Source organism: Acanthopagrus latus, chromosome 22, assembly GCF_904848185.1.
Source record: "Acanthopagrus latus isolate v.2019 chromosome 22, fAcaLat1.1, whole genome shotgun sequence".
NCBI lineage: Eukaryota > Metazoa > Chordata > Actinopteri > Spariformes > Sparidae > Acanthopagrus > Acanthopagrus latus.
In genome coordinates, this window is record NC_051060.1 from 22,421,182 (window position 1) to 22,434,366 (window position 13,185).

The 13,185-nt window shown below is 41.1% G+C and overlaps 2 protein-coding genes across 4 annotated transcripts; one reads left to right on the forward strand and one right to left on the reverse strand.

Moving 5' to 3' along the window:
- Window positions 1-1,321: 1,321 nt before the first annotated feature.
- On the reverse strand, window positions 1,322-11,335 carry selenoi (selenoprotein I). Of its 2 annotated transcripts, none has more exons than XM_037085921.1 (10): window positions 10,748-11,335; window positions 8,591-8,659; window positions 7,996-8,104; window positions 7,031-7,105; window positions 4,033-4,295; window positions 3,277-3,385; window positions 3,146-3,194; window positions 2,880-3,060; window positions 2,603-2,782; window positions 1,322-2,086 (listed from the first exon to the last, which is right to left on the reverse strand). In XM_037085921.1, exons 1-10 carry the CDS (start codon window positions 10,802-10,804, stop codon window positions 1,979-1,981), a joined length of 1,200 nt encoding a protein of 399 aa, XP_036941816.1. In that variant the 5' UTR covers window positions 10,805-11,335; the 3' UTR covers window positions 1,322-1,978. The 2 variants fall into 2 exon arrangements, with proteins under 2 accessions (XP_036941816.1, XP_036941817.1); XM_037085922.1 differs by having other exon boundaries at window positions 2,021-2,086.
- On the forward strand, window positions 10,824-12,490 carry ost4 (oligosaccharyltransferase complex subunit 4 (non-catalytic)). 2 transcript variants are annotated; one of them, XM_037085924.1, is made up of 3 exons: window positions 10,824-10,827; window positions 11,936-12,073; window positions 12,362-12,490. In XM_037085924.1, exon 2 carries the CDS (start codon window positions 11,937-11,939, stop codon window positions 12,048-12,050), a length of 114 nt encoding a protein of 37 aa, XP_036941819.1. In that variant the 5' UTR covers window positions 10,824-10,827; window position 11,936; the 3' UTR covers window positions 12,051-12,073; window positions 12,362-12,490. The 2 variants fall into 2 exon arrangements, with proteins under 2 accessions (XP_036941819.1, XP_036941818.1); XM_037085923.1 differs by lacking the exon at window positions 10,824-10,827 and adding an exon at window positions 11,331-11,336.
- Window positions 12,491-13,185: the final 695 nt, after the last annotated feature.

Here is a 13,185-nt window from a genome sequence, read left to right on the forward strand (position 1 = left end):
TGCAGTTAAAATAACGACTTTAATCTCGTCTCTCCACGTTGATCATTTCAATCGTCCTACTTTGTGAAACTATTTTTTTTTTTTTTTGCCATATGTCAACAGATACTGGACACCAGACAGGTGGGCGATCTGACCCTGGTAGGCTGTGACTGATCTCGAAGGCTTCTGCAATCTATTTTCCCAGTGAATCCAAGAAATCCCAGTTTTTACTGTGTTCAAACTCACACAACCTCGTAGCTTAATGTTCCTCCGGTGACACGCTGTAAACGTAATCTTGTTCCATAATGGTGGAAACAGAGAAAGTCGCAGGTTATTAAATGTCTGGTTAAAGTCTACAAGACATTCAAACTGTCGATTGTGGATCGTGATTTTTCTTTTGGCCAGATCGCCCACCACCAAAAGAATCAATTTACTCCAAACTACAACCACACCGACAAACTGTCTTTGTTGTAACATGACGACGATGACGGATTTTTTTTTTTTTAATGTAATGAGGTGACACGAGTAGTTAGCCCTGTCAAATCTTAACGGCCTGGCCGCTAAAACCAGGTTTTATGTGAAACAAAGTCCAGTCCACAGCCATTGTTCGAATCACACAGAGGAACAGTGTTTAACAGACTGAAAAAGAAAAAAAAAAACAGAAACAAAACAACAACATACAAGTTATCTGACAGACACAGTATAAAAGGTGTGACGACGTCTGTGCGTGTGCGACGGCGGGCGGTGTTGCGGCGTTTGTGGTGTCCTGTGCGACGGCTTGTTCCCTCAGAGTGAGTCCGCTCCGGCGACGGTTTTTGAACGCACTCTTCATTCAAGCGCTGCGCAACTTAACCACAAAAGCACTGCCATGGCAACAGACAAATTAAAAAAAAGAGAAGGAAAAAAAAAAAAAGTAAAAAATAAAAAAAGTGAACGAATCAGCATGAAGACACGACACCTCGGAGGAGACGGAGAGCCAGGAGGCCAGTGCTCAGACAGAGGTCGAAGTGGGAGGTTAGTAGAGTTCAGGAGGTTGGAGGTCGCCCTGGTCAGTTCATGCCCTGGTTAGTCCAAATCCAAAAATCCAACTCTGTTCACTTGTGAAAACCGTCACCGCAAAACCAGAGTGTGGAATTAATTAGAGGGAAGTTTGTACAATGTTTTACAGGAGCAAACTTCAGGTTTTCTTGTTTGTTTGTTTTTTTTAGTTTTTTCAGTTTGAAAATAAAATGCCCCAAACCTTCCACACATACAGTAATTATATATATATATATATATATATATATATATATATATATATATATATATATATATATATATATATATATATATATATATATATATATAACATTTATCACAGGGATTTCCAACTGAAAATCACCCGATGGTGAGAAAAAGTGACCGAACCTTTAAACTCCGGACACGTCGGGCCAGAATCTAGAGTTTGGGTCCAGTTTGAAACGACACTACTTGAGGCATTCCTGTTAATATAATAAAACTTAAATGGCGTTTCCCCAAGGCATATCATACATTCATAATACTTTATGAGACCGTGTGTGTGTGTGTGTGTGTGTGTGTGTGTGTGTGAGTTTGAGATACCAGCCACTGATATAAATGATCTGCATGAAAGCAGAATAATGTATGTTTGTGTGTGTGTGTCTGTGTGTCTTCATAGGCTCCTGTTCTCATGACTGAAGCACATTTCCGTAGGAAACAATTGCACCTCATTGGCTCAACCAAATCAGCCAATCACCAAGTGACGGAAGCCAGAGCCCCTGGGCCCGCCTCCCATCGCAGACACCAGAGTTTGACTGGTCGGGAATATGTGTGCGAGTGAGTGTGTTGTGTGTGTGAGTGTGTGTTTTTTTTTGGGGGGGGGGCAGTGGAAAAAAGGGCCATGGTCCATTCCACTTGCAGTGTCCTCATGGATGGAGGAGGAGGGGATGCGGTTTCCGTGGTGATGAGAGTGAAGTGTCGATAAGCCGAGGAGGGGAGCAGCCTAAACCTCCGCTTCTTTCAAGCCGATTCGTTCCTCCTCCTGTCAGTCACTGTTGGGCTTTTTAAGAGAGAAGGCGAGGATGTTGAAGTGGCCGCTGAGCTGTTGTACCTGGCAACGCAAGAAAACGTTCGTTAACACCTGATTAAAAATAACCTTTGGATTCAGTTTTAAAAATACGGGACAAACAAGCACTAGTAGGACCAGTATGCTAGTAGCAGAGCAACATGGCAGCTTGTCCTTTGTTATTTAAAGAGTGTTGGTAAACCAGTTAGAGGTGTATTACTGCCACCTTCTGGACCGGCAGGGGTTAAATTCCAGAACATGATGCCACACAAAGGGATAGTGAAATGACTCCCACACCGACACACAACCCTGCGTCTGGATGCTTTCGATTCTGTCTGAATGGAGCCTTAAAATCAAAACTAAAAGACATAAGAAAACTGCTCGGATTCTTACTCAGACATCTTTATCTGCTGTTGTAAAATAAGCTACGCCCAGTTTTTGTATTTTGCCTAAAGATTTTGCCAAAAGGGAAAAAAGTTTGACAATTTGGAAATACACTTATTTGCTTTCTGGAGGAGTTAGATGTTAGAGATTGGATTTACTCTGTGTTTGTGTGCTTACCACTGATACGCCGTAGTGTATGTGTGCTAGTATGACAAAAGCTGTCCACAGATACAGCAGCAGGGTCTCGTTGGCGAACACTCCGGTCACCGCTAACAACACCACAGCCACCATTGGCAGCAACAGCCAGCTCAGCGGCTGGCAGCGCGTGTTACTCATCTGACACACAATGAGCTTACACTGAAACACAAAAGCAGATATAAATAAACACATATGAACGCCTGAATAAAGATATTTTTTATAAGAAGACTGCGCGTGAAAATCAGCAGACGCTCACCGTAACGTTAGCGAAGGCCGTCCCCACCATGAGGTAGTAGATCCTGGGCTGCAGCTCGATGATGTTGGATGGAGAGCAGACCACCCAAATCGTGGACAGGACAAAGAGGAGCATGGGAGACAGGAAGGGCAGGAAGGCCTCGTACAGACTGCTGTGCTTCAGAGTGTTACTGCGGTGAGCTCTGCAAAAACACAGAGGGTGAAGAGTTCAGGGCACCGTGTGAGATTATAAAACTACAGTAAAGCTCTGATGAAAAGTTGACTTACTTCAGGACATTGTAGAGGCTCATGGGTAAGGTGACAGTGAAGGAGCAGACTGGGAATCAAAAGAGACACGAGTTATTACAGCCGCCTCAGGAAGTGAATGAGTGTGTACAGTGTGACCAATCACAGCTCACCGATGATCATAAAGCTGAAAAGGTCTCTGTAGAGGAAGTGCCACAGGATTGGCTGGTACCATGTTTCCACGCCGACCACGGCAGTGACTAAGTAAACAAGGGAGATGGTCTGCAAGGAGATGAGAAAAGCGATACCCTGTATAAAAAGAGTTGGGCTAGCGGTGCGTTTTTATTCTGGCCTCTCTGAAACCAAAAAACATCTGAGCAAAAATGCGAAAAAAAAAAAAAGACTTTAAAGTTTCATTCAAGAAGCCTGCTGAAAGTTAACTTTGCTAAGTACAAACAACTCCAAACATGGCCGCTTAGTGCTGCTAACTGTAGCTTTAGCTTGTTAGTTAATAAAAAGTACAATTATTTAAAGTATTATACTTCATACCACAGTTCTCCATCTTTATTTTGTTTTTAAGATGCTAACCTTTTAGCCTGAGCCATGCAGCCTTAGCCTCATTCTTTTACGATAATGTCATGTATGTAGCTATCAAGTGTATATTTATGATCTCAGTTTAATTATTTTGAAACCAGTCAGTTGGAAACATCAAAAAGTGAGCTGTAGACTGCGTTTTTTAACCAACCTATGAAGCTAACGAAAGCTAGTTATAGCTGATAAAGATCCTTTTTTATCTCTAGGAATCCTGATGGTAATTATGACAGTTTTTATTGTAACCTGCATATGAACCAGACGTTTAATAATTAGCTGTGCATTTAATCTTTATTACTTCTGTTCCTATGTGTGTGTGCTTGTGTGCATGTCCTCACCACTTGGCTGATGTCGTACCCCCAGGGCAAGAACAAGATGCCAGTGTTATATTTCTCCCAGTGAGACAGAATGAATGAGAACAGCACCACCCACAGGATGTAATATAGCGTGGTCACGCCTACGCCGCTTTCCAAGCGGCCGAATATGGAGTAGACGGTGGCCACAAAAAAGATGCAGGCCCAACTGTCCAGGCCGTGGTCGAACAGCTCCCCTAGTGGCGTGGAGGAGTTGGTGCGACGAGCCTGTTTACCATCAACACCATCTGAAAAGAAAAGACGCGGATCATTACATCCAGTACATGTTTATGTGAACATTTATAATGGAGCACAATAACATACAAAGTGCTAAAGAATTTTTTTTTATAAACATGACTTTAATTTACACTCAGCCAAAGCTGCTGCTGCCCACACACACACACACACATTACTGGACACAGTCTCTGAAAAACAGCCACATTCTTCCTTCCCACCACTGGACTCACTGTCCCAGCGACGGAACTTCTGGACTTCACTCATTTCATCCACACATGGAAGTGCTCTGCAAACACATCATCATATGAAACACCATATGGAAACTGACTTTATTTTAATGGATCACGAGAAAATGGTCAGCAAGCCTTTAAAACTGACTCCAGTCCAGTTCACAGAGTACACGTCCACACACGAACAAACACACAAACAGAGAAGGAATTCGACAATAAAATAAATCAGATTTACTGACTGCCTGGGGAAAAAAAATTAAGGGCATCTGCATTACTCAGTAACTTTGGCACTCTCAGTGATTTAAACAAGAATAAAAGATCAGACTGTCCTGCCCTCTCTGGCACTTCTGTCAGAATTCCAATGAGCTTAGACGGTTTAGCTAATATTTGTGAAGCAATGCGATAAACTACAACTGCTTTCAGATTGGAGGCATTACTAAGGTGCTCCTGGTCTGAAAAACAGTTGGAACACACGTCCAAACATGCATCATGATTCATGTTACTTCTCACTTTGCATTTAGTGCTCTGATGGAGTGACTAATCCCACTTAAAGGAATCGGGGTGGATCCTAACTCTTAGAGAAAAAAAACATCTTCACCTAGCATTAAATTACAACTGTATTAATTGAGTGTTAGGAACACCGTGGGGCCGTGCAAAAAGCTGAGAACACAATACTGACACATTAACACCTTATGCAGCTGTTATGATGCATGTGTTAGCAGTAAACCTAGGTGCTGCACAGAGACAGTACAGGTGCCCTTTCCTTGTTATCTATATCTGATAGCAAACAGCAGAAAAAATGTCTAATAGGTGCAGTGAATAGGACGAACTACCAGCAGGGTAAACTGTACAAAACTAACTTTTTGAAGCTGCTGGATTCTGGCAAAAGGTATCAGCAGAAGATTGTGAAATATGTGTGAACCTGATCCTCAATGTGCTGAGAGTACATGTGCAGCAAACTGTTTAGATTTGTAATATGCTCTGCTAAAATACTTTGTTTTTGCTGGTAAAACTCTAATTTCCGGGAGGCGATATGAGTCCAAATTCAATATCAAATGCTACTACATTAGAGTAATTTGTTGAATTCAACACGCTGAATAATTCCTTTCTGTGTTGTGGCTATTTCTGGAGCTTATCACGACAACGTCAGCTGTGAATGACCTAATATGAGTCCTGTTCGTGTATGTATACTTATATATTTTTTACCTATATTTTGAGCGTATCATTTCTAGTGTCCTGTATTCTGTCTCTGTACAATTTCTACTCTCACAGCCAACTTCAGATGAATCCGTTGTGGTCACAATAAATGGCTATTTCGGGCCAAAAAATTCTTAATTGTTTCTGACTCATCACACAGTGCAACAAAGAGAGAGTACACAGCTGCTACACTGCATTTTCTACATTTTCACAGACATTTGAGCCGACTGTTTTCCTCCATGATGAGTTGCCTTCTGCCTCCATGTACTGGTTAATAGCTGTGTTTTGCTCTCTAACAACTCCAGAAAAAATATCAGATACGAGCAAACAACTTCCACGTCATACACATTCATCACTCCCACTTTCAATAACGAAAGTCACACAGGTTACACAACTGTTTGTGTGTCACCCATGTTGACAATCAGCTAAACGTGTGATCTTCCTCCATGTTAACAGCTTGAAATATCTTTCTCGAGGGCACTAAAACAGCAGCTGCTGAAAGACACTGTAAACTTCCTCGTCCACATTTTATGTCCTGCTCCTCCCACCTTGGTTCCTGTCAGACACACACTTAAAGTCGTCCATACATAGCATGCAGCCAAAATCAGAGCCTGTTACTTTAACATTAGATACAGACTGGAAGACTCTGAAGTGAAATCACATTCTCTACATTGTATATTTCTACATCTCAGTGTGTTTTCTGTGCACATGGAAACTGTCCATCCACTTCTTCATTTCAGTGTCAGTTCCCTTGCTGTAAAATCTCCAAACAAACTAGTATATTGTAATGATTATTTGATTGCTAATGGAGACATCCTGTTGATATCTATATCTGTATTTACCAGAGGCAAGAACTAATTGATTACACAGACACTGCAATCACATTTCAACACACAACACAGCACCTTGTTTATATCAGTGACAATATGATGAAACAGAAGTAAATATATCACCACCTCAGGCGCAGTAAGTTTTAGGAGGCATACATCGCAAAAACTCAAAATCTTACGATGGATGTAAGTCTTATTTTTAGTAAAAAATAGATCATCTGATTTAAGGCAAAATCATTTAGAAAGTAGCATCTCACTAACATAAATGGAACTTGCTTTCACACAATTTTGATTTGTTCCACTTTTTTTGTTTTGTTTTACTTACTACAAGCAACAAACACTTTTTTATTTATTGTATTTAACTTTAAAAAAAGAAGCAGTTATGGAGAGAGTCTCAGAGTCACATTCCATCAGGAAGAACTTCCCCTGAGCCCCTTGAAAAGCCAGAGAAACAACAACACACAGAGGTCGCAGAGGTTTCGGACTCACCGAGTGTATAGGCCAAGAAGTTGAAGATCCCTGCAGCAACCCAGACCCAACTAGGCACGTGTTCGTGTCCTGCAGCTGAGACACACAGAATGTAAATATGCAGCATACCACACAGACAGCCACGGATCTACAGGATGAGTCTTCACTTTTCTCAGAGTTTGGTTTAAAGATAAACCATCTTGAAATGAAGAGAAGGCACAAGCAACCAGAGATACAACGATTAGTTGATTGAAAAGAAATGAATCACTTTTTCAAGCATAATGTCAAACATTGTCAGCTTCTAGCTTCCAAAATGTCTTTTTTCACTGATGAAAGTAAATGAAGAGTCTTTAGGTCATGAAAAGTTGGTTTGGTAAAGCTTAGATTTTTGGAAATTTTGAGCATTTTCCACATTTTTACATTTTTTACGCGAAACCAAGAAATCAATTACTTGTGAAAACACTGAGCAGATTAGTCGATGGTGAAAATGATCGTTAGTTGCAGCCCTACAAGTTAATAAGAGGTGCTAAGAAGCATATTTCTAGGTGAACCATTAACATGTGTGCATAATTTGGATTAGCTATTCTTGTGAGAACATTTTCACCAGTCTTACAGTGATGTGTGTGTAGAAAGCTGTTATATAAGAAAACAGACCTGATACAGCACTGTATCCTGACAGAGTAGACTCTGCCTTTGTTTATGATACAAACATTCAGTTGCAAATGTTAACAGTTGTTGCTGGGTGTGTGTTTATGTGTGTGATGTCATGGGTTAGCGATTTCCCCGAGCCACCGCAGGCCCTCGTGTTACAGTGAGCGATGGACTTTGCCTTTAGTAAACCAACTCACCACCTAACAACTCCCCATCTTCTAAAAAGGTGGCGTGGATTCGACCATGCTGTAGTCTGTCGCAAGAGGAAGTAAACTGAATCCCCCATGCACTAAACACACACAACTCCGGGAAAAGAGGTGGTGCAGAGGACCTACCAGAGGCAGTGAAGTCAAAGTCGTAGAAGGCCAACATGACGAAATTCAACACAAGGAACATAAAGCCTGTAAATGTAATGAGGTTTGGAGCCAACCATGTGGGCAGAAACTGTTGACAGACAGAGAGACGAGAAGTCAGTGAGTCACAGTTAATGAACATGTCACTTGTCTTCTCAGCATGATATTGATTAAAATAAGTCGACAGTGATTACTGCTGTCACACTTTATGGATGGTTACATAACTGTTCCAGAGACAGGGATGTGGATTTTGTCAAATGAAGATCAGGCTGCAGTCAAGCAGAGACTGACGTGAAAAACAAAGGTTTGATGTAGATAAGTAGATGAATGTGTCAGCAGCCTGAACATACTGTTTATAAAGAATCCAGACTCATGAATCTAAGGACTGAGCCGTCTGATTACCAGCTGCATGACTGCAGAGACCAGAACCTGGTTAGAACCAGAGACTGATGTGTTCTGACTCAGGCAGTCAGTCCTGTCACTCTATCGCAGCAGACGCTTGGAAACCTCATTAATGATGTACACACACACACACAGATGGAGACACACACTTTCGGTCAACCAGGTTTTTTCTCACCTTAACCACAAAGTTCCAGAAAGGGTGCATGACGTAGACGGACAGGGGGTTGGAGTCCACCGCGCTGTACTGTAAAAGAGACACAGTTTTATTAGTCAGGATGTTTTTTTTTAAATTTTTTTTTTGCATTGTGGGTGATGTATGCACCAAGGCAGAAGAATACATGTAATAAAAAAGGGATATCTATGCTGTATTTGTTTTTAAACCATGATATGTGCTATAGGACGTCAATGCGTGACTAATGGGGGGGGTCTTCAAAACCTAGTGACTCAATTACACACAATGCAATTGACAAGAACAACAAATTAGCCTGCTGAGTGACATCAGCTTCCTCTGGAGCCACAGAAGGCTTTATACTACTTTAATCACACATGCAGACGAATTTCCCAAAACTTGAAAACAAACTTTAATGTGTAAAATTAGTGGAGTTGCCCTTAAACCGACAATCAGTGAAGGGCACAGTCTCTGTGCAAATGAAAGCAGATGCAGGCATCTTTATAGAGACACCAGCTACTTTCACAGTGTGGTTTAAGTGTGACACAGGATGTGAGAGGTCTAAACACGGATGAGAAATATTCCTTCCACCTGCACGCTTTTGTCCGTGCACCTTTCAAGAATACAAACTCAGCATCAGAGAGAGCCACACTCCTTCGGCTCGTTCATAACTGTCATGCTTCGCTCTCCTCCAGGCTCCGCAGTCAACACATGGAGCGAGCCACTTAAAAAGCAATTATTGGAAAAAGGTCTCTGGTGTCGAAACAGCTCAGGGGAGCAGTTTCACGCGGTAATCAAAGGAGGAGGTATTAGAGAGAGAGCCTGAATAACCTCTGCTTGGGCTTGTTATAATTTAAGGACGCACAGCATGAGCCAGAAAATCCAAAACAATGAAATCATTATTGCAAAACACACAGGTCTAATTGGATGAGGTAGGGCTGCAAGCTGATGATTACTTTCATTAAAAGGAGTAACCCCCTAACAACTAGTCTGTAAAACCTCAAAAGAAGTTTGTAAATCCTCATCACAATTTCCCAGAGACGTCTTCAAATTGCGACTTGATGCATGAATCGACTAACATGCCAGTTCTCGTTACAGAGCACAAAGCTTTATATGATGCTTGCCTGTAACCTTCATGAATATAATGTGTTACTAAACTGATAGTAAAGTAATATATTAAGAACAGTGCCCAAGTTAAATTACATCCCCCTTATCAAAAGTGGGTTATCGTGTGTCATTAGATCCATGAACAGCTGCCACTCCTGTTTTCTGCAGCCCTCCACAGGCACTGACAACACAACAGAGTCCTTGTTGTGTGTACTGCCACACTACTGTTCATCTTTATGGGGAGAAGCTGGACACTGCAAGGTTTTGTTTGACATGCATGAAGAGTGTTATTGTTTTAAAACAGCTGAACAATAAAATTCTGTGCTCACTGTAATTCATATAAAAGAGAGTTCCAGGTTTCCCCCATCAGACACTGGTTCAAGTTGAGTGCTTTCCTTTCACTTATTCATTACAGCAGCTAGCTACTTGGGTGACTTTCTCTTCTGTGGTGTACAAATATTAGCACTCATTAGAGAACAGTCCGTCCATATAAAGGGAAGGCGGGCGAGACAATGTCTGAAATGTGTTAAAAGCCTCTGTAAGGTCTTATTTCATAGGCAGACACTGGTGTGGAGGGAGAATTGCTAGCTAACTGTTAGCATTTGCGCCAGTGTCAATCACAACATAAGACAACAAGGAGACTTCCGGCCACCCCTTTCAAAGTAAAATATAGAATATTCGCTTTTCTTAGTTTTAAATAAACAAACACACCTTTTAAGGTACTTATTAAGCAACTCCCTACTTGGAAATTCGTGTTTACTTCAAGTATAATCCTGAGTTTTCGTTGCTGAGCCCAAATTAACTTTAACCGTCTTTACTGGACTAAACTAACTACATAAAATACCACGCTTTTATTTCCTTACGGGAAACAGGGCCACTATCTGGTGTTGTTTCAGCTAGCTTCACAAACTTCTCTATCCTGCCAGGGAAGCACCCTGCGGATCGTGACAGCTCGATGTTGAGCACACACACACATACATACATACATACACACACACACGCACTGTCGGCTCGATGGCTAGCTGCTAGCAGGAGCCTGCACTTTTAAAATCATACCTTGTATTTGTCGAAGCCCGCGAGCTGCTCCTGAGTGACATATTCGTAGAGCGCCATGGTGGTAAAAGTCCGGCTCCACGGTGAGAGAAATGTGTGTCGCTTCTTGGAAATGCAAATCCCCAAACGTTAGCTGCCGATTCGAAGTACCATCTAGCTTCGCCGCTGTCGTTCACGCCGGGTGAGGCGATGTCGAAACGGTCGGGCCACTCCTACGGGGGGGGAGTGCGTACATCCAGCCGGGGGGGTGAAGCTCACTAGCGCCCCCCTCCGGCCTGGATGACCGCCATAAAAGAATGAGGAAAACCAACCATGTAGCTCGGTCGAGTGGACCGAATTGACGTGATTTTAATAAATTAAGCTTCCACTTGAGAAAATAAACTTTGATAATGGTTTCTGAGGTGACGCAACGAGGTTTTATTCGTGTTAATTGATCACGGGTGTCCGATCTATTGAATGTATTTCTATGGCGCCGTTAACGTGACGTGGCTCTGCCCCTCCGACCGGAAGTGAGAGACAGGTCTGCTTGTTCGCTGTAGAGCGGCTGAAATATCTCTCGAACCGACTGTAAAAGCCCACTTTAACGGATAATGTAAGTAATAACACAACTATAACTACAATGCATTAGCTTCGAGTTTGTAATGTTCATTAAACTTGCTACGTAGCTTTGCCCTAATTCGTTAATTTAGCCTGTGTTGGTTCTACGAGCTAGCTAGCTAGCTAACGTTAACGTAGCACAGATTTCTGGTCCATTATCGATATGTGTCACGATTTAACAGATTAACCCAAATAATTCAACATGTAACGAATGTTACATTTAATCAGATGGCGTTCGGATATATGTACAGAATATGCACAAACTGAACAGAGGAAAGAAGATATGAAGGCATCTCTCTTTCTTTCGTTGTCCTATTTTTAATACAATAGAATTGCTAAATGAGGTAAGAGAGATTTTAAACGTGCATGTCATTGACAGCCATGTGTACAACTGCACTGTAAATTACTGTCTCTCAGTCTCATTCAAAACTACTGTATGATATCGACAGAGATGATTTAAATATGCAAAGACACATCACTGATATCTTTAGCCTCAGCTGCTCTCTACTACAGCACCTCAGGTTGAGGATATCAGACTCTTCTGTGAGTCTCTATCAGCTTTCTCTGACTAATATCTCTGTTTATCCTGTGCAGAATGGTGACGGACGTGCAGCTGGCCATATTTGCCAACATGCTCGGCGTGTCATTATTCCTGCTGGTCGTGCTGTATCACTATGTTGCTGTCAATAACCCCAAGAAGCAGGAGTAGAGTCTGCTGAAATGAGTGGAGAGGTGAGTGCTATTTATTTTTGTTTTTCTGTCAGTCATGGATCACTGTAACGCTGTGCTGAATTATTTAATTTGTTAAGTAGTTCTCTTTATTTGAAAGGAATGGTATACATGTGTGAAAGTAGCGAGTTGAGTGTTTTCTTGGTGTAAAACATAAAAGTCATCATGCTACATGAATTGGTTTAATTGCACAGCTGATGAAGTCAAAGCACATTCAGCTACAAAGAGGTCTTTTCTTTCCAATGTTTAATACCTGTGAACATGCTTAAAGTCTTCATTTCCCCCTCACAGGTGAGATGGGACTCCCACCACCATGGAAACAACATTCCCCACGTCAAGGCCTCTTTCCAAAAGATGAATTTCTTTGTAACATTGCACAGTAGTGTTTTTTCTAATAAAAATGTTTGAAATCAATTTGAATTAACCTTTCAACAAGTTATTCTGCATGCACACAAGATACACTTACTGAGTAAAATACTGCAAAAAAAGCATAAATGTGTTTCGCTTTCAAGCTCATTTATTCATAGTTCAAGTTTGTTTCATGTTCCAACACAGTATTATACCAGTCACAGTATAATTAATTTGGTAAAAGTCAGGTACTGGGTATACTGAGTACATTTAAAAAAAAAACAACTCCTGTAACAGTTTTCATTACACAAAATATCTATATATGTCATATGAATATATATATGGTAATAAAGGATATGTTTCCATATTGGTGTGCTGTGGAGCAAAACACTTAAAAGGAATGTGACAAGGAAAGTGTTTCATACAGTTATAGTGTGTATAAAAGTATTTAGCCACGTATTATTCTCGACTCTTGTCACTCAAATCAAAGTAAAATAATTTCTTAGATGCACCTTTGGCATCAATTTAAACCAATATGTTAGTATGTTTGTTAAACAAACAATCTGTGTTTAAGGTTTGTCAACTACAACTACTTTACTCCAAGAGCCATTCAGAGCCTTGGAATTGATATGCTTATATATTTTTCTAATAATCTTGTCTGTTTGTCTTTTATGACTAGTAGCTGGACCCTCCAGGTTAAAGTATTTATCCTAAATGACTTATGAGATCTACATTCTCCATGAAAATACTTATAACTGGCTTCACTT

Bases quoted from the DNA above. Each gene is read 5' to 3' on its own strand.
- selenoi (XM_037085922.1), bottom strand. From the start codon at position 10,804: ATGGCGCTCTACGAATATGTCACTCAGGAGCAGCTCGCGGGCTTCGAC. The intron at 4,296-7,030 runs GTGAGTCCGAAA...TTTTCTTTTCAG, and splicing joins CTTCTTGGCCTATACACTCG to ATGGTGTTGATGGTAAACAG. The intron at 3,195-3,276 runs GTGAGCTGTGAT...TTTGATTCCCAG, and splicing joins TTTCAGCTTTATGATCATCG to TCTGCTCCTTCACTGTCACC.
- ost4 (XM_037085924.1), top strand. From the start codon at position 11,937: ATGGTGACGGACGTGCAGCTGGCCATATTTGCCAACATGCTCGGCGTG.